General features: G+C 35.9%; 1 protein-coding gene across 1 annotated transcript in view; it reads left to right on the top strand.

Moving 5' to 3' along the window:
• Window positions 1-21098, top strand: part of LOC129002479 (DENN domain-containing protein Crag) — a 50113-nt gene extending 29015 nt beyond the window's left edge. Inside the window, exons 18-33 of the mRNA XM_054430314.1 lie at window positions 304-405; window positions 2251-2367; window positions 2968-3157; window positions 3836-4388; window positions 5577-5697; window positions 6189-6294; window positions 8144-8236; window positions 9981-10130; window positions 10507-10667; window positions 11614-11815; window positions 13057-13175; window positions 14803-14954; window positions 15888-16061; window positions 17444-17538; window positions 18185-18345; window positions 19311-21098. Of these exons, the coding sequence (XP_054286289.1) occupies window positions 304-405; window positions 2251-2367; window positions 2968-3157; window positions 3836-4388; window positions 5577-5697; window positions 6189-6294; window positions 8144-8236; window positions 9981-10130; window positions 10507-10667; window positions 11614-11815; window positions 13057-13175; window positions 14803-14954; window positions 15888-16061; window positions 17444-17538; window positions 18185-18345; window positions 19311-19450 (2636 nt within the window). The 3' untranslated portion in view covers window positions 19451-21098. The remainder of the gene's footprint in view (window positions 1-303; window positions 406-2250; window positions 2368-2967; window positions 3158-3835; window positions 4389-5576; window positions 5698-6188; window positions 6295-8143; window positions 8237-9980; window positions 10131-10506; window positions 10668-11613; window positions 11816-13056; window positions 13176-14802; window positions 14955-15887; window positions 16062-17443; window positions 17539-18184; window positions 18346-19310) is intronic.
• The last annotated feature ends 3998 nt before the right edge of the window (window positions 21099-25096 follow it).

Below are 25096 nucleotides of genomic sequence, written 5' to 3'. Positions count from 1 at the left end.
AAATTTGTTATCAGTTAAGATGGAAAGACTAGATTTTGAAGTTATGAAAATGAGTCTAAAAGAAGTTTAAAACTGCTGTTAGATTTTAATCCAAATATTTCTTTCTAAATTTTTCAATCAGATATTACCACCTGCAAAAAATTAAGCTAAACGGCATTTTGTAATACCAGAATTTTTCATAAACTTGTTAAATCATTTTGAAAACACCTTCGCTTAGCCCCCAGGGGACTACATCTTTTCCTTGGGACTCTCCTGTGTATATGCCAAACTAAGTGTGTAGTGTAGCTTGAAGACTGTTTGTAGGTAGTCAGTCGGACACAGGATATGTCAGCTCTGGAGGTGAGGTGAAGGAGAGTGGCCAGACAGACACTGTAGAGCCAGGACATGAGAGTGATGATGATAGTGGTATGTCATTCTTACACCGTTAACTGGCTCAGGGCCTAAAGAGATCTTTACAGCACGACTTGGTGTATGGTGCCTGGGGACTCCGTTTATGGTTGTGGTGTCATGCAGCATGGTGACTGCTTTTGGTTTATTAACTGTTGTTTAACCCAACTAATCATATTTGCATTTTTATAGCAACTAACTTTTTGTGCCATTTGAGATTATAGTTGCGACATCAATTGGATTTAATTAAATCCAATCTACGCAAAATTGCACAAATCTTGCACAGTCTCTGTGAAATTGACTAATTGAGAACATCTTCCTTGGTCTTGGCAAAATTTTGATTACTGATTGTCCTTCCCTGTGATGGCAAACTCGTGAACATACTATGACTAATAGCGAGAATGAAAACATTTTATTGCTGTCTCAGCGTAATCGGAAACATTTTCTATAGTCTGCAAAATTTAGAACATCTTTTTTGGTTACGCAAAATCAAGAAAATCTTCTTTGGTCATAGACGAATTCTGAACATCCTGCACGATCACGAATCACGGTCATGGCGCGATGGTCAAAATGACTCCGCGGTCAAGGCGTGATCTTCGATATGACTCGAGGTCACGGCCTGATCGTCGGTATGATTTGCGGTCACGGCGTGATTGTCGGTTTGACTTGCGGTTTCGGCGGTATCCTCGGTATGACTCTGCGGTCACAGGGTGATCGTCAAAATTACTCTGCGGTCACTGCGCGATTGTCGAAATGACTTTGTCTCCTGTGTTCGCGGAACTATCATGAACATCTCTCAAGATAGCGGCATCATCGTCACTCACGAAGCGGCAAAATCGCCAACAATCGGATCAAATCCCGTCCCAAAGAATTCCCAAATAAAGTGTAATTACGTCCCAAAAATTGGGAATATTTTTTCCCCGAAAATTTTCTGAAATTTTGGGATCTGTCCATCCCTACTCTCAAATGGTACTACAATCACACTGCAGAATCGAAACATTCTTATACTAACTAATATCATTTCTGGGTTTCAGGCTTGCATAAAGGTATATACTAACTTTAACAAGACTAATCTACAACTTCTTGGTTGAATAACTGCCAGTTATGTATTGTGGTTTAATGTAGATCATTTAGCACATTTTACTAATTGTTGTGTCTTGATATAAACAAGATTTTTGAATGTCTTTGTATATAAGTTTTATTTGGTTCAATTCTCAAATATATTGATCAATAACATAGTTCAACTATTGCCAATAGGGTTTTCTTGTTTTATAACCATCAACATTCAAAATAAGAGATTTTTTTCTAAGTAGATTAAAATTATGATCACTAAACTTTTTTTGAATTAGTTGACTAAATGAATTTATATTACATCCGTTTAATACAGTAGAGTTTTGATATTCTAGCCTAAACCGGCCACAACAAGGTTGTTAAACTCAGAAAAAATGTAAAAACCATTATAAATGTCAAAACGTGATTAAAATTATTGAATTCATTAAGTTTCTCCTTTCTCCTTTGCCCACATTATTATGGCTTCATGTTCTTCTTTTCTTGAAATGTATCTAACGTTTATTCTTTTGAAGCAATCCTCACTGAATAATATTGGTGTACAATTCATCCCGCTCAAAAACTGTGTACAATTTCAATTTCACAGGACTCGATTGTGGGCAGGGATTCAGATAACAAGGAAAGTTCCAGGATAGTCCAAAATACAACAATTAAGACTCTACTGTATCTGCTGTAGAGCAACAATAATAATCTAATCAGAATGGCTTAGTAGTTTTTTATAATAATGTATGCGTTAGTGATTTTACAATAAGATTTTAACTTTCATTGGTTGCTAAAAAGTGTAATCGTTTTCAGGCCCAAATTCGTTGGACTTTGCTGCGTTTGACCGTTACCGTACAAGACATGGAAGTATAGTTCGCCCGTCTGGTCTGCCTCTGTGGAACCCGACCTCTGCTATCAAACAACAAGGATGTAAATAAACTTCTCTATGTATACATAGAAGTAAATACACAGAAGTGTTGACAATGGGCTTAGATAGAATTGATTCCGCACACTGAAGTGTGGTAACAGGAAATATTTGTTACTATATTCTTCAGGGCTGTGCAAATCCAGAAGTTTTGGTTCAAATCCGAATCATAGCTGTACAGATTTTATCGATCCGGATCAAATCCGAATATTTTAATTAGTCCCGAGTCGAATCTGGCTCAAATCCGAATCTCAAATTTACAGCCGTTATCAAACCCGGATCTAATCCAAATCTCAAATTTACAACTGTTATCGAATCCGAATTTGTAAACCAGTTCAACAATAATCAATTGTTATAAACAAAAAAATTCAACTAATAGTGTTTTGGCCTCTGGGGACATCAAAATGGAAAAGTATGGCATAGATCTTTCTGTGCTAGGGTAGTAGCTTCTTCCCTTTAGGGAAATTCACTAAAACAGGGAATAAACTCAGAATTCCATTCTCAAGTCATTTTCTTTAACAAGCATCAATCTTATAGTGCTCAATCAGTTGGAGGAAACAGGGGAAATAAACTATCACATTTGTAACTGAATGTTTGTTCTACAGTTGAGAGCAGTGCAGGAGTGTTGATGGCCAGTGGAGGGGCCGTGGTAGAGGAAGGGGGAGAGGAAGAGCTTCGTCCCAGACTGCGCTCAGGCAGCTTCTCTGAGTCAACGCCTAGACAGCCGCACCCTCCTCTCAAACACACCCCTACCAGTCCCAAGCCGGAGGCTGACTGCTTCAAGCTGCTAACCAGGTATGTGAAACACTCCACGCACAGTGGTTGAACATATCTAATCTGTTGAGTTTTTTCTAAGATCGACTTCCTGTTGTGCCTTACACCAGATTTTAAACCCTATGCCAGAGAGATGACCAGATTTTAGAAGTGTTGTATTGAAAGTTGAAGAATTCAAGAAATATTGTGCCTACTTAGGTAATATGAACAAAGTATTTTGGAAACTTCAGGAGACATAACAATAAATTATGTGGTGTCTAAAAGTTGTAGGCCTATCGTGATAATAATGATGGTGTAGCTGTTTGATTTTTTTATAGGTGACCAGCCACACTAGAATATTCTTAAACTTGCTTGTTTTTGTTATGTTTGAAAATCATACTACCACTCTTCAGTTTTCAGTTTATTCTAATCATTGTAATAATCCAAGCGTTCATTGGTTGGTTTTCACCGGTTTTAACCGTTAGTTTTTAACTAAAATATATGTTACTTTTATGTACCTTTTGTAACAATACATTTTCTATTATTAGATGACTAATTTCGGAAGATGATAGCACAATTTTCAATCCTCAAAAGGTCATTGAAATTCTTAAAAACACATCACCATGAAAAATATTTAAATACTAAAACTAACATAGGAGAACGCTGTTATCGTCGTAATTCTCAGCCTCTAAAATCGTACATCACATATTTTATCTGTAGGTCAGAGAGTTTTGCCAACGACGCTGGTATCCTGGCCAAGCTACAAGTGATGCGGCAGCAGGACTCTGTGTTGGAGAGGAACGGCCGTTTACCTCACACGGGAAACAGGCTCAGTCAGCCTACCACTGTGTCTAAGTCACTGTTCCGACGACGTGGTAGCCTCAACCTGCGCAGGCTGAAGGAAAGCACTGAGACGGGAAGTTGCGACTCGTCCACAGAGAACCTGGGAGGCAGCTCGACGGACGGGACTGGCAGCTGTGATGATCTTGCACAGACCAAGCGATCCAAGATTCTCTCCTCGCTGTCAAACAAGATGAACAAGATCGGTAGTGACATGTGGACCCGCAGAGAGGTCAAACCGAGAGGCAAAAGTAGCAGTGAGTCACTAAACAAATCTCCGATCAAATCTCCATCGAGGACTCCTGTGACGGAGAACGATCCGTTGGGTGCGTTGATGAGTGAGGTGGAGGAAATTGAGAAACGGACTGAAGAAACGCACAAGACCGTGTCTCGTGTAGGCTCGGAGATTGAACTGGACCAGTCAGGAGCACCTGTGAGTAGATTGTGCTTACAACCAATCTATTACTGTAATATACGGTAGTCTGGTGATTTGTGGTAGTAGGTTAGATTTCTAGAAATAAATGTCCTGAAATACAACATTTTGATGGTTAGAAACAGGACCCAGCTATCCTTGTCATTGGTATTGGTATTATAACTAAAACAGTTAAAAGACTACACAAGGCATCTCACTCCATTTGAATCTCATCATTCTTGTGTTAGGATTTTATGTGGGGTGGTTGGGGGGGAGGGGGTTGTGGTAATCCTACTCTAGCTACTTCAACCTGTTGGAAAAAACTACATTAGGGTTAAAATACCTCATTTGCAGCCCCACCTGAATTGACATAGCTTCCTCTAATACAAAGCAGCGGCAAGACAAAAGTGGCAACATTGCTGTCCTGGCAAACCGAAACAGCTGTTGTACTAATTTATGATGAAGCATCTGCACAAAGTATATGTTTACACGTTTATTATTACTGTTTTACCTTGAAAACAGGCTGGCCAGTGTAAGCTTGTCTTATAAGCTATGCAGGATACAATTCACTTACCTCACACATTAGACAATTTTATTTGTATTAAAATGGTTTAAGATAACCTATTTCCGTCTGTGATCCTACATTTGTTGTATAGAGCAACCGGTTTCAAGGTTATAACCTCATCATCAGGATCTTGTTGTCACTCTTGCGAGATCGTTGAGTTTTACAAACACACAAAAACACTAACATTTAAATAAATAAACACGAGACATTGACAGACGAAGACGATTAAAATAAATTCGGGAACTAGTTCCCAAAGTCATCACTAAACGTCTGCCCGTGCCGCGTCGTGTATGGAACTGGTTCCCGAATTTATGTAAACCATCTTCGTCTGTCAATGTCTTGTGTTCATTTATTTAAATGTTAGTGTTTTTGTGTGTTTGTAAAACTCGACGATCTCGCAAGAGTGACAACAAGAGCCTGATGATGAGGTTATAACCTTGAAACCGGTTGTTGAAACTGGTATAGGTATAAAATTCATATTGATGTTCTTTGATCACAGACGGAAACAGGTAATCTTATACCATTTTAATATTCAAGAAGTGATCCTGGACCAAAGAACATCTATATGAATTTTATTTGTAGTCATAATCAATTGACATGATGCTTTATAGGTTGTCAATGGACTTTCACTCATATTTTTGTAGGTGTTGTTTGATCGCCGCAAGACGGAGTGGGGAGGGGTAAAACGCAGCGCTACGTTCCACGACCAAGGGGATGAGGAGAGCGATGATGAGGATAGTCGCAACACTGAATCTCGGCCTAGAGGTTATTATTTACTTACCATTCTTTTTTACATCAATTCGAAGAGAATGTCAACAAAATTATTCCTATGATGAAACTGGATGGCAAAATTGAAAAAAGTAGTGTTTTGTATAAATCAGATCACTGTAAAGTTTCTCTTAATTAAGTGATAATCTGAGAATGTATTTTTTTTATGTAGTTTTAAAATAAAAAAAAATATTGTAGAGCTCTAAGAGTATACACAGTTTTCTTAACTGAACATGATGAATGTTTTGCCTGTTTTTTAACTATACACTATGCCATTACATAATTTAACTACTGTGTTGATCTTTTTGAACACTTTTCTTTTTGATCAAAGTATTCTTCAAGAGTTCTCCAATTGAGAATTTGACACTATGTCCTTTTGAAAAACTACAGGAAACTCGTTATATTTTTTTGTAATCAAAAGCTAAACTGTTAATTTTAACATTTTAGCTTGTTCTTTATGATTATGTTATGACTAAGTGTTCTTGTAGGTAACGGAAGGAAGAGTATGCAGAGGTCATCGACCATGCCCATAGACGATAACCCTACGCAAAGTCCTCTTAGTGCTCTCGGGTCAACGTTCAAACTACCCTTCGCGTGAGTATATTACACCCCTCGTTCCTGACCCCTTAGTGTTCACTGATGCTTTCCAAGCCAGGTTTTTGCATTTTTCACAACTTATAAAAACATGATAACAAGTTTTGAAATTATTTGTAACAATAATAATTGTAGAATGTGCTAGGATGTGTGCGTACTTTTCTTCTGATGGATTTTGAATTAACAATCCTAATGGCAATGAGCTTTATGTGTTTAATTGCCACCAATAAAAATAATTGCCAGCATAAAGGGAAAAATAGAGGATGATAACATTTGGTATCAAAAAACTAAATTTCATTTGATTTCGTCATGTGACGTGGCATATAGCCTACTTAAAATCCATCCTAACCCAAAAAAATTGTGATGACAAGGTAATGCATTAAAAATTGATATTGTCGTCTAAGAAAGGAGTGGTTATAGTTAAGTGTGAATTAAATTAAATTAGTATCAAAACAGTTTCACTTTTAAGATAAATATTTCTCTCTAGGATTTAGAATGTTTAAAGCTATTCTGAATCATTATGTCTTATATTTTTTTAAATTTAGATCTCTTATGATTTTGGTTAATTGATTAATTTTTTCGTAACTTCATATTTTTTTCGTTCATATTGGTCACTGTTTGTACTTTAATTCCTTACTGTATATACACCATTTCACTTTGCTTTTGTTAAATAATTAATACTAGAGGTCGTCTAGTGGTGGAAAACTCAACCAAAAATATGTAATGTACAAACTTATCTATTTTCACCCCACACTGTAAATAAAACATGTGATTAGAATTTCTTCCATTTGTTTTGATTTTCTGTTAAAATTTCATTTTTTGTCACCAGCATGACAATCATTTTTTAAAATTTAAAATTAATGTTTTGCTTATTTTTTAGCCTATTTTAATTTATAAAGGGATTCTACACATCTACAGGAAAATATCTTCCTAACAATATGTGTAGATTTTCCCTGCGATGTACATGGGCTGAGAAAAAAGGTTTTAAAGAAACATGCTTGCCTATTAATATATAGATAGATAGATATTGATTTAGTAAATATGATTGTTGATTATATTACTGTTGACTTTAACTTACACCATACAATTCACAAGAGAATTGCCCAATCGAGACATCCTTAATGGATTTTTTAGTAGCTTACGGATATCTTAAAGTATCCTATTAATATTAATCTTGGTGTTTTTTGTATTAATTATAAAAAAATAATTGTTTCTTATTGATGTCCCAATCCTAAAGTTTTGATGCAAAAGCCTGACCTTCTCACCAGGTTGTCTGCACCATTCCATATTAGCACTAGATATGTCCGTGTGTACTTTAGTGCTTAGAATTAAGCACAACTCTGTCACAAACCCATCATTTCAAGAGTTTAAAGATATTTTAATTTTTTTATTAATAGAGTTTAGCCATTTGACCGGACAAATTTAGAGTATAAGAACTCTCAAAAAATTATCAGCCTCCTCTCCATCCAACAAAAACTCATTTAATTAGCAGCCATTCATTAGACGTTTGCTGTTTTCCATAAACTACCATTTTAACACACAGATAGGAAAAGAAGACGAACAATGACAGTCCTAAATAACTAAGGTAATTAATTTGTGGTTGCATTTGAAATAAGTATTTCAGAATGTGTTTACAGTCTTATAAAATTCTTGCAAACCACGTAGATTTAGATAAAAACTTAATTGTTAGTTCAGCTTGCAAAACAAACCGACAAAAAAGAATCTTTTCCTGTTCATCCCATTATCACTATCACTGTCTACGGTTTTAGTAGCAAATGTTTGTGAGAGAGTTGTGGGTAGCATGTAGCATGTATTGGATAGCAGCTTAGCCTGTGTGTATGTGTCGTAGCCGCTATTCCCCCTCAAGATTCAGTTTGCGGAACAAAGCTGCGGAGCTGCGACTCAACACGCAGATTATCGAGGACGCAATCACAAACTTCAGGTAAGTTCTGCGGCCTGTGTCACGCAAGCAATCGCTTACTTCTACTCGCCATGTTTGTGACTAACGCTTTCACACGAGTATCATTTTGTGTTTTGTATGTAGGTGAGTTTTAAATGTTTCATTTCCTTCGATCCTCGTTGAAATATTGTCTCCATGGAGCGATTTGGTCAGTAAGTTGATTCTTTGACTTTAAGTGGATAACTTATTGAAATTATATCTTTTATGTCACATCAAATATCATAGTAGGCCTACCAATAACTCAAGAGAAAATATAATTCAGGCAGAAGCATGTGTGAGTGGCACATTCAATTATGTTCTATTTTTAAAACAAGTTGGCTACAGCTGGTTAATACGAATGGGATGTCTTGTTCCGTGTCCAAAAGACCGCTAATTTAATTATAAGTACAGTAGAGTCACACTATTTAAAAACTTGATTTTAAAATAAACATAACCCCACAGGATCAAACAAAATATTTGTGTAACTAGTGCGCTAAGTGGCACTTTGCTGCACATGAGAGAAATGTTTACGCACAAGCCGCAGCTAAGTTTGTTTATGCACAAGTGTGGAAAGTTTCTCGATTGCAGCAAAGGCACTTGGCGCTCGTGTTACACATAATTTTCCTACAGTTACTCTAAAGCAAATACTTAACATCACATTTTAGGTCAAATCCAAGCGTTGAACGAAAATAGAATGTTAACACAAAACAACAGGTTAAGTCGTAGTATAAAAATTCAAAAGGCTGTGAATCGCTGCACCAGCTGATTGTAGTCATAGTATCTTTAAGTGTTGCCAACTTATTTCCAAGCATACACATACTACCTGTCTAATAAAAGCATACTGTTTTTTGTTTGGTTGGAATATTGCAGTGCGGCAAAAAAATGAGGCGTAAAATTTTTTATTTAACAGATTTTGTGAGTTTAAGTTTTTGTTATGAATAAAAGTTTCATTTATTCAATAAAAATTAATAATTTGTCAGTATCTCTTTTTTAAAGTTTATACCAATGTCTGAACGAAATTAATTCTGCTCAATAATGAGACCACCAGTACTTCAGATTAACTTGCAGACATATAGGTGTATTTATGATTATAATTTAAGAATTGAAAGCGGTAATTTTAAAAGTACAGTCGGGTAATTTTCCTTGGGGACGAGTCATACTGTCAAATATTTTGGCTGTTCCTAATTTATAAGCAAATTTTAAATCAATTCTGGTGAAGAACTTGTGACTCAAATAATAGATTTTGCCACTATTGTAGTTTGTAATTTTAAGTTTAAAATAAACAAATAAAATTATTACTATTCAGGTTAAGTAACATTTGGAGTTTTATTTTATTTTTTCAATCATTCTATTTATAATCAGCCTGAGCCAGAGCTCCCGTTTATTTATGGCATTCCATTGCTTCTCTTTCCACATCCTCACGTCAGGTAAGAAAATCACAATCGTGGGAAATGACGATGTTGGCTAGATCAGGGGATGATCTTGGATATTGCTGTAATTGTGAGAGATTATTACGAAGTTGATAAGATTTCACCAATCCTCACAAATGTTGGGTGACTCGATAACACATAGAAAAACAACACTCGAGACTGTCATAGAAAAACAATCAACATAATAAAGTCAATTGTTAATTAATCACATAAAAAATGTTTTTCAATTTGGTACACACAATGTAATCGACCATATTCAAATAATGGGAAACTTGCGTGATTCTGTCACATATTCTAAGTAAGACGTTGTGCTGCAGTCCGAGCCACTTGACCAGTAAGAAGTCCAATGAGTTGCTGCTCGGAGGTCTCCACAGCCTCAAGACCGCAGCTAACAGTATGGCCAAGAAGTTTGATGAAATCAAGGAGGCCATATCTGCCAACAGCACTCCTGTCAAGACCAGTAGCTTGTGAGTTGTCTCCTAAAAATTTGACAGAGTTTGTTTGTTTTTAAAAATATCTTCTTAGTATTGGCCAGTAGCTTAACATTTGCTAACCAGTAGCATTGCAAACTTATGGTTGTTGACTTTAAAACAACTTTTAACAAGCAATTATTCAATATTTGCGGAAATAAGAATCTTAAAAGTATCCAGTTTTGTGCTGTGTTTTGTATATTCTCTCGCTAACTTGTCAAAACAACGTTCAATTCAAATTTTGTTTAAAATTAAAATATAAGACGCATTGCCTCTGAAATGAGTACCGGTTCCTTAAGATTACTCTTGATATCTTTGTGTATTTCACGTGTGAAATCAAAAGTCAAGCTGACATTGTTTGGTTGTGTCGCAGACTGAGTGTGGACACTGATGAAGGAGAGGATGAGCAGCTGCCTCGTCGCAAGATATCTTCGGAGACTGTGACACAACACTTGGACTCCTGGAGTTACAACTTGCTGGATCTGTTTGGTGACGGGAGCCGCAAAGGCAGTGTATCCAACCTGCAGCCACTCGGTATGTCAAGTCTCGTATCAGCTGAAAACTCAAAAATACTCTTTATTCAGTCTTATCGAAAATATTGATCAATTTGAGAGTCTTTCCAAAACCAAAACAGCTTCCTGTAACAATTGTGGAAATGTCAATAATTTTTACATAGGAGGGCATGAAATAATAAACCAGAAAGGTCAAATGTTGCAAAACACTTATTAGAAAATAACTTTAGATGACCTAAAGTAACTTGACCTGTCTTTGGGATGGATTGAATTAACCTTCCTCGCTAGTACTTTGCTCAATCACATTCACATTAAGGTGGTTGGATGTAACTTCTGGAGATTAGAACAGGCAATGGTAGACAATTGGTCATGTAGCTGACGTGGAAAGTGTCGAACTGACTCGCTTAGTTGATGAGGTGAGTGGTTATCGTGCTCACCTGGTGGTCAAAAGTTTACCATTTCGATTAGGAGAAAGGTTAGTAGTTTTTTGATGGTTCGAAACTAGGCCCAGCTGTCCTTGATTATTGGACTTTTAATAAATGTTCTTGACTAATAAAATAGCGGCTCTTAGTCAGCAACAAACCTACTCAAGGCTTCTCATTCCATTATAAATATTCCTTGCAATCTTATTCAGCTTAAAATATGCACCTTAGTGTGCGTCTCTGTCTCAAAGAATTGATAACTGATAATTAATTGCCCTTTGATGGCGCCGGTAAATTCCATAGTCTTAATTGTACTGTAGCTAAGCGTCTAGTACCCAGCTTTGTGAAAGGAGGAATTTTCATCGTCAATTTTGTTCTAAGATTAATTAAACACAAGTACATTCTACTGAAGAATTTTACTTAATTTATCCATCAATCCTTAGGGAACGGAAGAAGCCATAAGATGTGTATTCAATTAGCATTAGGCCTTTTCACGGGGATCGTCAGTTATATCGGTGGTTTATATATCAAACTGTGTTGTTGCAGGAGAGACCAACAACAGCTGGTGGTCCCAGTTGTATCTGCTGAATGAGAAGCTGTACCCCAGACTGGCCCGGGACCCTGAACTGCCTCTAGCGCTGGACATCTCCATGACTACATGCTGCAAGTGTCATAATTGCGGCTCTGTGCTGTACGACGAGGAGATCATGGCTGGCTGGTCACCAGACGATTCCAACCTTAACACTAAGTAAGCTGAAGCTTAAATTCATCGTAACTGTGCTAGAATAAATGTAGTGTTTCTTAGGCCTACCCAGAAGTAATAAGATTATTTTCAAAAGATTGTTTTTATTAAATTAGGTTTAATAGTTCAATTCTGTAATGACTAAGTTCTGCTTCTATTATAAATATGATAGATTTCCACCATTTGTGCATGATGAAAGGTGTTCATGGCTGGGGTACCCCACCTGCTGGTAGCGTCATGTTGTCCTGTTCGGGATTGCATTGCACACTTTTTAATGTCTTTAGAAATAGTTTATGTAGCATGAAAAGAAACTTCAAATCACTTCAAATAATGTAAAACAAAACAAAATGATCTTTTATGGCCTAATGATGAGGGTTGAATTTTGTTTGAAATCTAAATATATAAAAGGCAAAGCCCTCAGTGACTGACTCACTCACTCACTCATCACTAATTCTCCCACTTCCCATTTACCTAGGAGGCTGAAATTCAGTACACCGATTCTTTAGGCATTAAATAGGAAAACTAAGTAGTTTTTATTCTGATCGGGCTTTCGGGCTCCACCCCAGTGGCTCTGAAGTTTCCCATGTTAACCTTATGATTTTTCATATTTAAAAGGAATTTCTTAACAGGTGTTTCAATTAAACAAGTTGGTTCTGTTCTATGATGTTCAATAGCATTAAAGTTACAAGGATTACCAACAGGGTGCAGCACTATTATTTTTTTTAAAATTTATGACTACAGCCAATTTGCAACCAAAAGGTGAGTGAGCGTAGCGAACGAACTTCAACCTGGAAGCGAGTTAGCGTAGCGAACGAGCTAACCTAAAGGTGAGTGAGCGTAGCGAACGAACTTCAACCAGGACGTGATTGAGCCATGCGAACGAGCTCACTTGTGAAGTTAAACGGGGCAAAGCCCGCGGGTACAGCTAGTTAAATATATAAAGTTATAGAACGGTATAGCGGTGAGCGCATTGCTGCATGAAAAGAGTGACTTATTGTCGAGAAGAGTAGTAGCAGACTGTGCCACGGCCAGACATCGTACGATGGAAAATTACAAAGGTCCGGAAATTCCTTTCTTATCATCCAGGAACAGGCTACTGAAACTCAGGACAATGGAACATGTGCGTTCAAATGAAATAAAATATTACTAAACGAAAATGGATATCTAACAGTAACTATAATATTCCTTACCATATCAAAAATCACCAGTTGCATAAATGTATACTAAATGCACTCTTTGTTGTGTAGGTGTGTTTTTTGTGATAAGGAGACAGTTCCGTTCCTCAACGTCACTGGGCTCGACTATAGAAACTGTTCAATCATGGTGTGCAAAACCAGCGTTGAAAGTCTTGACAAGTCCGTTACAGGTTTGTAAAGTATATTTTTTACTTTCACTCTTGTTTAGTATTCCTTGACCAAGAGATATTCTTGATCATCGTTTATTCTGTGCTTACAACGTAATGGTCAAATTTCTCATGATGTGAATTCATGAATTCATGATGTAGCTCCTGAACTGTTTAATTTGACAAATATAAGGTATCTTTACGTCAACAGTTTAAATGTGACATTTGAACTTTTGACGTAAGGTATGTACCTTATATTTGTCTGTTTTATACTTAGGTGTGACTCATTGTAGGTTTCAAGATCCAATCATAAAAATTCAGCTGATTAAATTCTCAATTTGAATACTTCTTGGGATTTGAATAAGCGGACCTTTGACTAAATGCAGAACTAGAGTTAAAGCCAGTATTAGTAATTAAGAAGAGTTAGGAAGTTGATTGAGCCACCAAATGATTGCGTTGATGTTTTCTATCGAATGCTAACTTTTCAATGGTGCCAAAAACGGTGAAATCACTTATTGTAAGCCATAGGCTATGATCTTTTATAGCACAACTATCACAGTAGCAAAAACTAATGGAGAAAATATAATTTTATACTATAGCTTAACACATTCACTGCCTATCCTATGACGAGTAATCTCGTCACCGCAAGCGCTTTCCAGTGGCGTGCGACGAGTATACTCGTCAAGTGCCGTTTAAAAACTATTGTTTCAGTGCAAGGTTAGCCACTGCCAAGAGACTTTGTTTCGCTTATTGTCCTAGTGTTATACTTCAATCAGGTAAAATTTGTCTTCTGATCCAACTATTTTATTGGTGGTAGGGACGGTTGTAAATTTACTGTAGTGTGGGATTTTGGCTTGAATCTAATGACATTTAATAGAACAACGTTGATGAATGTACTGTACCATTGGGAAGGAACCTAACCTCAAAATTGTGCTTGATTGCTTTTTTGCGGTATTTTTTATGGTGTATCTGGTTAATTCACCCCTGCCTTTTGCCTCCATTTGACAATACTGAGAGCTGGCTAGCAGTATTGTTTAGTGCTGCTATCTGTTGGGTTCTTATAAACTACGTCCACAACGACTGGGACGCAGTATATGCCTCTCATTTGGATGAAACAAAATTTAACCCTTAGAGTGCCAGGCGAGAAATAAACATAACGCTCAAAAAATGCCGATGATTTTTCCCAAAGGTCGCGCTAAAAATGCCGAGCGCGATCTGGCGATTTTTAGGTTAAAATTTCGTAAAAATCGAATTTTCGATATTTCGACCAACGAAAATCGATGTATCGCATCTAGTAACTTTCGACTCAATGTTAATATATGGGTTAAAAGAATCCGAGTATCCATTCGGTTGTTATGACAACTGTTCGATCATTACGAAACGTCCGGTCAGCCGGACGTTGGCACTTTTGGCTCGTTCTAAAAACGTCCGGTCGGCCGGACGTCGGCACTTTTGGCTCGTTTTAAAAACGTCCGGTTCCCCGGACGTTGGCACTCAAAGGGTTAAATATTTTCGCGCACTCCACGAAGTGCATAGATGATTGCGCCACCGGCCGCGGCCGGCCATCACGCAGCCGCATTGAACCGTCTTAATTTGTGATTGGTTCACTCAACTTTGTTCTGGTTTACATAGATGGGATGTCTTGTTGTAGGAGAGCCCGTGGCAGTGGAGCCAATCACAGTGCCTTACCTGAACCCTCTGGTGTTGAGAAAAGAGCTGGAGTCAATACTGCACACAGAGGGCGACGTCTGTCTTACTCAGCCAAAGTTCGTGGACGAGCATCCCATCATATATTGGAACATGGTAAAATCTTGCTGTATATCTGAGCACAAAATGGTTGTGAATAATAGTGACACAAACAAATAGGATTTGTTTTGCAAACCTGAGGCATGTCAGGGAAGCTACCTTTTAGGTAATAAAGGAAGGTACTCAATTGAGGTCCGCTACAATGCAGTGATGATTCTGCCTGTACTCGGTCTTTGCCACCTGATGCTGACCAGTGTCACAAATAAAGAGGTTAAATAAACCAGCAATGCAACACTTAACTTTAAAATTGGGACAGGGAGAGCATCCATAAATTTTCTAACAAGCTTTCCCACAATTTTAAATATTGCTGTGATCCTTCCCTTTCCAATGCCCTTATATGAGCATTTAGTAAAATTTTACAAATTTGCAAAAACCTAAGGTCTGTATTATGAAAATTCTTGTACATAAATGAAGACAAAAGTAATCCAACTTAGGCATTGTAAAAAAAAATTAGCCCAAATTTCACACTAACAATAAGTAGATACAAAAAAATCATAACTGAAGTAGACTGCTCTGCTCTAATTTTCTTATCACTTGGGAATCCATTGCCTCTCCATTCTTGTGGTACTGCTAGTATGTGACAGCAGTCCTGTCTCAGCTGACCACAGTAATGTGAATGTGCAACATTGTAGGTGTGGGTGTTTGAGAGGCTAGGTGTGGAGTCACATCTACGTGCTCTGTGTCTACACGCAGCGTCTGTATTGCAGCAGAGACAAGAGTCTCAGTTGCACCAGTCCTGGGTATCAGCTGACCACAGTAATGTGAATGTGCAACATTGTAGGTGTGGGTGTTTGAGAGGCTAGGTGTGGAGTCACATCTACGTGCTCTGTGTCTACACGCAGCGTCTGTATTGCAGCAGAGACAAGAGTCTCAGTTGCACCAGTCCTGGGTCTCAGCTGACCACAGTAATGTGAATGTGCAACATTGTAGGTGTGGGTGTTTGAGAGGCTAGGTGTGGAGTCACATCTACGTGCTCTGTGTCTACACGCAGCGTCTGTATTGCAGCAGAGACAAGAGTCTCAGTTGCACCAGTCCTGGGTATCAGCTGACCACAGTAACGTCACAGTCAAAACCCTCTGGGACAATCCTCGACTGTATGACGAGGTAAACTTGACGTCAAATAGTTGTACAAACACTTTTATTCTAAGATTAATTTTGAAAAATATTTCGACTAGGGGTCTGGGGCAAAAATTGTACACTATCTGCCCCATATTGCGGTGAAATTGTTAACGTCTTGTGCGGTCTTGGCAAAATCGAGAACATTACTGCTGTCATGACCAAATTTTAATCATCTTCAGCAGTTAAATCTGAAGCGTGAACGTCTTCCACAGTCACGACAAAATCGAGAACATCTTCCATGGTCACAGCATACTCGATAACATCTTCAGCGGTCTTGTCAAAATTTTGAACCCCCTTGGTCAATACAAAATCCAGAACATCTCCTGAGGTAATGGTGAAATTGCAAACATCTTTCGTGGTCTCAGCAAAATCTAGATCATCTTCTGCATTCATCTTGAAATTGTGAACAATTTTTGCTATGACAGTAAAATTGAGAAAATCTTTTGCAGTCCTGGCAAAATTGGGAATATCCTCTGCAGTCATAATTGCAAACATATTCTGTCATTATCATCGTCTCCCACGATCGCGGCAAAGCCATTAATTTCACTTGCAGTTGTGGCATATCATAAATTTTCAATCACAAATCTTTACACATAGTTTCTGCAATCGAAAAAATAAAAGCTCAGCCCAAACCAAACTCAGTTTGGTCCAAAAAAATGTTCCGGCCCCAAAAAATCCCTTGACCAACTTTTGGCCCATCCCGGCTTGAAAATATTGTGTACCCGCGGATCCCTAATTTTGACCTGTCATATTTCCACTTAATCAACAACAAAAGAATCAGCCTTGTCAACACACATTTTGATAGGTTTTCAAATTATTTTTTTATATAAGAATACATAAGAAGAAGATGTAAGAAGACATAAATTAAACCACTGTTGCACAGCAACTTTGCTTCAAATACATTGTTAGCATAAGATTTCAGGATTAATCTATATTGATAGGAGTAGTTACTGATTCAGTGTAGTTTTAGTTTGGATTTGTGAACCACCCAGTTTTAAGCGAAAAATATGACCAAAGTTAAATTTCCTGCTAAAACACAACTAAAAGTTTCATGAAGTGTTGTTTAGCTATTAGCATCTATATTTTGTTAAACCAAAACTGTGAAAATGTTGCCCATCTGCCGTATGACTGTGTCCAAATTCTTTTCCCAATACCTCGTGTTCACCTTTTTGCATTTCTGAAAGAGAACAATAAAAACTGAAAACATACTGAAAACTGAAAATAACCGAATCAAAACTGATTCAAAAAATAACCGAAGAAAATAACTGAAAACTTAATTGCTATTAGAACATATTTTTCAATCAAACATGAGATATAAATGAGCTCACAACTTGGTCGCTACAGTGTGTTTGTGTTGTTTGCTCCAGATAGGACAGCCGATGTACGTATTGTGGAGCCAGGACAACCAGCAAAGTTCACTAGTGAGCGCGCTCATCACTGACAGAACTACCATCTCACGCAGGTACATAGCATGAGCAAATTGTCAAGATCAATGTTGATTATAGTTGCCAAATTTAATATTGTGAAATATATTCTTATACCTGATAGGTTTCAAGGAATCCCCACTACATTAATACAAATGTTTGATGGTTTTAGTAGAGCTATTTCTTATAATCCCACTAAGTTAGATCTGTCCAATAGTGTGGCATAATCTGGTGCTAAAATTTTAAATCTGTCGGTTTGGTTAGCATTGTAGTAGCATTTTATCTTCTTTTTGAATTTAAACATCTGATGGAGTAAAATCACGGTTAGTTATATACTGTTTACACAGCGATAAAAGAAGAATCTTCTTCAACTGCAGTTACCTATGGTATGATAGTAGTACTTCTGTATCGTTTGAATAGACGTAGGTTTATACGTTGTACCAAATTTGATCTAATTCGAATAATTTATTACTCAGTATATATATATTTGAATTTGAACAGACAACAGACAGTGTTTTTGGGCTCTGAGGACATCAAAGCAACAAAGTAAATCAAGTCCAGGTCTTACCACGAGACCTATTCCCTATACAATATGGGAAATTTGCTAAACAGCCTAAAAAATAATGCTGTGAATTAATGGAAGAGTCTTTTCATCAGTTGACAAATCTCACTTGGTGGTTTCAGTGTAATGGAGCAGATTATCAGTTCCGTGAGATGCAACGACCTTGTGGATCCACTCAAGCGACTAGCAACCGAGCGGCAGAAGCTAAAGGGACGCCACTCTCTGTACAGGGACATCCTCTACCTGGCGTTCAATGTGCTGGGCAGGGAGAATATTGACCAAAGTACGTACTGCATTACACTAGTCTATTGTAGCAAAGGTTGAACCTACTTATTTGTAGATTTTGTTTTGTTTAAGGAACGGATATAGGCAAGGATTATAATTTTCAGAATAAAGAGATAGCACTTAGCTTCCCTTAGAAAGAGTTCAGTCATAGTCCAGTGAGCCCATAATTAAAATTAGATAAATTATACATTTTTCAAATCTTGTAAATAAACCAGTGAAAGGTGCAAAAGCCTAGAAAGCAACATTTTTTCCAACTTCTTTTCTTTACAGTTTGCAAAGTCCCTCAGGTGATAAAATAATTTGTTTTCAGTGTGTACTATGGCCTACCGATGCAAATTATGTTGATAGATTAAATTTAGTATGTTATTTTCCTTTTAATACTCAACATAATGGTACAACCCGCAATGCTGCAAATGCTGCAAAAATATTGATCCTACCTTGTAAACAAAAACCCAACAGCTTGGGTCTCTCAAAACATCCATCAGCTGATACGTATTATAAATTAAGAAAAAAAGTAGTGGGGGAACTTCCCGTCAAACCCTCTACATTTTGTGACCAGACTATAACACCACTTGCCCATAATATGCATTGTTGACAAGCTCATGAGAGAAAGTAAGTGTCAGATTGCTGATACTGTTTATTTATCTTCTTATTTAATCTTCTTATTTATCTTCTTATTCAATTCTATTTTCATCTTAACTAAATAGATCAATCTATTTGTAAGTTATATTATGTCTTGATCCCTCTGGTATTGCAACCAAAGAGTAAAGAACAGATTGCAAAATTTACTATAAAAAGAATTTCAGAAATGTAACAAGTGCCTTTGGTTCTGAGTTATGTTGTACGAGACTTGTGACTCCAAGCTATTCCCTACCTTGAGACATCCCCCTCTCCCAGTCTGTTTTCTTCTGCAGGCATGTGTTTGTGGACATGATTTACATTAACTTATGAATGTTATCACAGGTGCCTTTGATCGTGAGTATGTTATGGCGTACGAGACTGTAGAGACTTGTTGTGACTCCAAGCTGTTCCAACGTTGTGATGTCCCCCCCTCCCAGTCTGTTCTCTTCTGCAGACACGTGTTCCGAGAGTTACAACTGTGACCATAGCTCTTTATCCGTTTATTTATTGTACGCTATTTATTTTTGTTACTTATCCAAATAAGCCTTTTTCGTCCATTAGTATTAGATAGAACAATCTCTTTTTAGAAATATTCTCTATATATAATATAGAAATATGTAAGCAAACTGTGGCCTTTATCGTTAAGGTTGTAATTTATTCTGCTGTTGTAGCTGTTCAATTTCCTGTTGTGTTAAAGTTTTGTTATTTCTAAACATCTCTATAGATCTAAGTGTTAGAATGGTTTGATAACTATGAGTTTAATTGGAACTTGTATAGTTTATTTTAAAATTTTATCTTTTTACCATACAGGGTGTTCAAAAAATGAGGGGACATAATTTTCTTAGATATTCCTTGGGTCAAAACATTTGATATTTTTTACATGAATAGATTTTTTAACCGATCTTTATGAAACATGGTACAGTAAAAACTCACTAACTTGACACCCGGTAACTTGACAGTTTTTGTAACTTGACAGTCAACAGATAACAGGTTGCATGCAAAAAAAAGTAATTTTTCCAGAACATTAAAAGTCTGTTAGTTATGTATAACATACATACCAAGTTTCATAAAGATCGGTAAAAAAATCTAAAAATAAATGTTTACTGTATGTAAAAAATACAAAATGGCATATATCTGGTTAACAAATAGTTTTGGGAAAAATGTTATTCTTGATTTTCTCTTTATTTTTATCCAAGAAATCACTATGTAAATTAATCCCCACCTTTTTTGAACATCCTTGTTTTTGAGGATGTTTGATTTGCCAAAATTAATTTAGATTGGAGCAATTTGAGAAGCTTAGTATAACCTTTGACTATTTAATACAACTTCAGTATCCAATAGTCAATGGTATAACTAGGCGATGGATGCAATTAGATTGCCAAATATTTGTGATAAATCACATGTTTTTATTTTAAATTCATATGTTTTAATTAGAAACTAATCATCAACTTCAGAATCATCATCACTTTAGATAATTCATTATTTTTAATTGGTTGAGTTTGAAAAGAACAATTTTTTTTATAAATCTATATTACAATGTAATAAGCTAAATAGATTTCTATATTTTTTATATCAGTTTTTCGGGTATGACTCTGAGGCAGCACAAATTTCCAATCTGGACTTCTTTAAAATAAGCCCATAACACATGAAAATTATATTGAACTTTTGTCTACTATAAAATGTTGGTTCCAAAACACTAGCTCAGTATTTATAGGTTTCAAAATTATTACTGAACAAATTAAAATTAAGTTTATTATGTTTCAAAATATAAATATTTAACACTTTTTATATAACAATTGAATTAAAATGTACCTCTGATCATAATGTTTTAAGAGTTTTATGTTCCCTGTATGTTTGTGTTTTGTTTGCTCAATTTTAATCTTGTGTTAATCCATATGTAAACTATCTTATTGTGCCTCATAGATTATCTAAAGACTTTAGTTGTGGATTTCACTGAAAGGTGATATGTTATTTTTGTATTACTAAAAATAGTAAAAATGTACATAGAACTGTATTATAATAGCAATTACTATGCAGGGTGTGGCATAAGCTTATGCTTTGGTTTTGGCTATGTATTCTTAGATTAGCCAAGTCAACTGTTTATATTGATCAATTATATTAAATGTTATCATAAAACTTGTCTTTTTACCTATTTTCCACTGTCTTTACTGAAACAATTTTTTAGTATTGTGTCGGTTGCAATTTTTATTAGTTGGTTTTGATTCGGTTTTTGTTTTATGAATTGTCAGTTTTTAGTTATTTTCTATTTGTTTTAAATAAATGGAATTAACCGCCCACTTATATTTATTTATTATACACATTGGAAATATAGGCCTACATTTGTTGCTACATCAATGTCTGTAGACAGCTGTGTTTTGCATTTTGTTTTGTTTACTAAGGAAATAAGAATTAGAAAGTTGTAATCAAACATAAGGTAAACGCACCAGTAGCTGACAGTATAAGAAACTATACGCACTTAATAATCCGTGGTTTTGAATAAATAGGAACTAAAGAGATATTACGGATTTTATGTGATTCTAAATTTAGTGTTGTTTTCAAATTTGTCATACAAAAAGGGTTTTTTAAATATATTTTATAACATTTTTAAACTTAATTCAACCTTTGTACGTGTTCCAGTGGCTGACAGTGAAAAAAGTGCTTGTACCAGTAGCTGACAGTCAGTTGTCCCAGTAGCTGACACTGGAACTACATGTACTAGCTGCTAAACCTAAGGGTTTTATAATTTATAAGACGAATAAAATCTAACTTAATAATTAAATTGTAAAATCATGTAAAACGTTATTAAGAAAATTTATTTTACATATTTTAAAATAAAAAATATTTACATTAAAAAAAAATATATATTTTTTATTTATATTAAAACTGATTTCAACTAGCGTCTAGACTGCCAGTGCAACTCAGAGGAACGAGGATCAGATCACCTCCCACCACCGCACCATGTCATACGCTTCCGTTCCGAATCATGCCGGCACATCAGCATAGCCTAACTGTTCGCGGAAAATTGATATCACTGTCGCTGTCAAAACGTATCGTTTATAGGTTAAATTTAAATTAAAAATAATTAAACTGTCATAACCTAACCAAACTTGCTGATAATGAAAAACTCGAATGAAGGAACTAATCGAAAAAATAGTTCTGTTCTAAAAATAAAATTATGAGTGTCTCAAATTCAATTTTATAATTTTAATGATAAAATTAAACTGTCATAACATAACCAAACCAACCAAACTTGCTGATATGAAAAAAATTGTTGACAAAAAGTTAGTGCAACCAAATAGTTCTGTTCTAAAAATAAAATTATAAATGTCTCAAATTCAGTTTTATAATTTTTAAATTATAAAATTAAACTGTCATAACCTAACCAAACCAACCAAACTTGCTGATATGAAAAAAATGTTGACAAAAAGTTAGTGCTATCGACGGGATTCGAACCCGGCACCTTTCGATTATCAGCCCGACACGCTATCCACTACACCACCAAGGCTCATGACAATGCTCCGTATCGTTGCGGTAATGGTTGACGTCACGCCATCAGCATGAAGCGGTGGTGGGGGGGTTTTCAGATCAGATCCTCGTTCCTCGGAGTTGCACTGGCTGCCTAGATGCTTATCTGATTTCACGACATGTCTGCTTCTATGTCGTGAAATCTGGATAAGTTTAAGTTTGATTACATGCTTTAATTTAAGTTGAATAAATTGATAATTGATAATGATAATTGATAAAAGCTTAAGTTTGTATCAACTTTCTTTCTTTCAGTAAGTTTACAATCAAATTTATTTCCTTAGTAACAAAAATAAAAACACTAAGAAAATAAAACTCAGCTGTCTTACAATTTAATCAAAATCATTCACACTAGTTAAATACCCCCGCCGCAGTTAACCTGCAGACTTAACGAATGTCCATTTGCCTGATTGGATTTACACTAAAATGTCTCCTTAAAAATATAACATTTATTCCCTATTTAAATAGAATTAGTTTAGCAAGTACTTAGGTTTGCTGCAACAGGGAGGGTAAGAAAAGTTTTTGTTGTTTATAAAATGTTAATACTGTAGTTTAATAAGAAAAGAATGTATTTTCAAAATTTTTTCAAAATATGTTCGTAAACAAGCAAACTATAACAGTTGACTTATTATCCATAAGAATAACAGTAAAATTTTAAATTTACATTTTTAGGAACTTTCTCTGTAACCATTAGGCACATAATAACGCTTCAATATACTAAATTATTTTTTTGGAACTACTAAATTAAATGGTTTAGAAAGAAATTGTGAAATTTTGTGTTTGTAGGGTCAAAAATGGGAAAAACCTATTTTTACCCCATAAAATCCCCCATAACCCCCGTTCCCATAGTTCGATCATGCTGGTTCGCAAACTCGTTCGAATAAATGTAGGTTTACACGTTTGTACCAAATTAGATCTAAATCGGATCATTTTTGCTCGAGTTATGCTAACGGACATATATACATATATATATGAATTTGAAGGATGGTGTTTTTGGCCTCTAGGGACCTCAAAACGAAAAAGTAAATCGGTCCCGGGTCAAGGTCTTACCATGACTACTATGTATTAGCTTATTCCCTATATGGGAAATTGGCAAATAAAACAATTTTAAACAGTAATGTTTTCATTGGAATATTAATCCTAAACAGGGAACAGAACTAAAAAATTTATATATATATATATGTATATACTATACACATATATATTAATATTTGTTAGATTACTAAACAAAGCACACTGCTTCGTACCAGGCGCAATGACACCATAGCACGTGTAAAGTTCGCAATTATTTAAGGCCTTGGGCAAATTATATTTGTTTAGTAGAATGCCACTTGCTGGGTAATTTTCAGCATTGCAACACTGTACAATATTCCAGTTTAAAATATTTATGACACAGATGAATGTAAAACCATTTAGTTGAGACGAATGAAGGAGTTCAAGTATTAAACAAAATTAATTCCAGTGTTGGGGAAGCTACTTTTAAAATGTAGCTAGCTACAACTACTGCTACATTTCCAAAAAAAGTAGCTTAGCTACAGCTACAGCTACAGTTCCGAAAAAGTAGCTAGCTACAACTACAGCTACAATGAAATGTAGCTACAGCCACAATTTTAGCTACTTTTCCAAAGACGTTACTTTTTATTCTACGCACATTAGGTAAATGTAAAATTAATTTGAAACTACATTTTTATTGAACAAACATTTAATCAAAAAATGTCAGTATTGTATCTACCATTACTAGGAAAACAAATTATTCCTAGATTGTATTTAATTTGTTGGCATTATAAACCTAAAATTACAGCAACAGAACCAAATAGTTGGGTGTCCCATCATATTTAGTAATTATTTTTAAATACTGTATTGCATTTATTTTTAAGCATCTTATATGTAAATTTCATTAAGTTCAAAGGACATACAACAAAACTATATTTTAAAACCCATTTTAGCGAATTTCCCATATAGGGAATAAGCTATTACCGTAGTACTCATGGTAAGACCTGGACCCGGGACCAATTTTTTTTTTCGTTTTGAGGTCCCTAGAGGCCAAAAATACCATCCGTTCAAATTCATATATATATATATACTAGCTGTGTACCCGTTCTACGCACGGGGATCTTATAATATTCAGTTGAAACCTTCTTATATAACGAACAGCAGTTGGTTTGCATATTTTAAGATATGCTGGCCAAACTATTATACATAGCTTCATTTTATGTTGTTTTTTGTTGTTCCGGATCGGTATGACAATCAATAAAAGGTTAAATTACCTCTGTGTCTGCCGGTCGATCCTATAACGGTAGGCTTACTTTTATTTTTACTATCTGATCTCGTTTGCATGGCTCAATCACGTCCTGGTTGAAGTTCGTTCGCTACGCTCACTCACCTGTATGTTGGAGCTCGTTCGCTGCGCTCACTTTCCTTCAGGTTAGCTCGTTCGCTACGCTCACTTGCCTTCAGGTTAGCTCGTTCGCTACGCTCACTCGCCTCCAGGTTGCAAATTAGCTGTTGTCATAAATGTAAAAGAAATAATAGTGCTAGTGCTGCACCCTGTTGGTAATCCTTGTAACTTTAATGCTATTGAACATCACAGAACAGAACCAACTTGT

Source organism: Macrosteles quadrilineatus, unplaced genomic scaffold (assembly GCF_028750875.1).
Source record: "Macrosteles quadrilineatus isolate MER2022 unplaced genomic scaffold, UCM_ALF_1.0 Scaffold_9__3_contigs__length_116548681, whole genome shotgun sequence".
In the NCBI taxonomy this organism is placed as follows: Eukaryota; Metazoa; Arthropoda; class Insecta; order Hemiptera; family Cicadellidae; genus Macrosteles; species Macrosteles quadrilineatus.
Note: the sequence above shows the minus strand (reverse complement) of the source record. Positions and strands in the feature narration are given on the sequence as shown.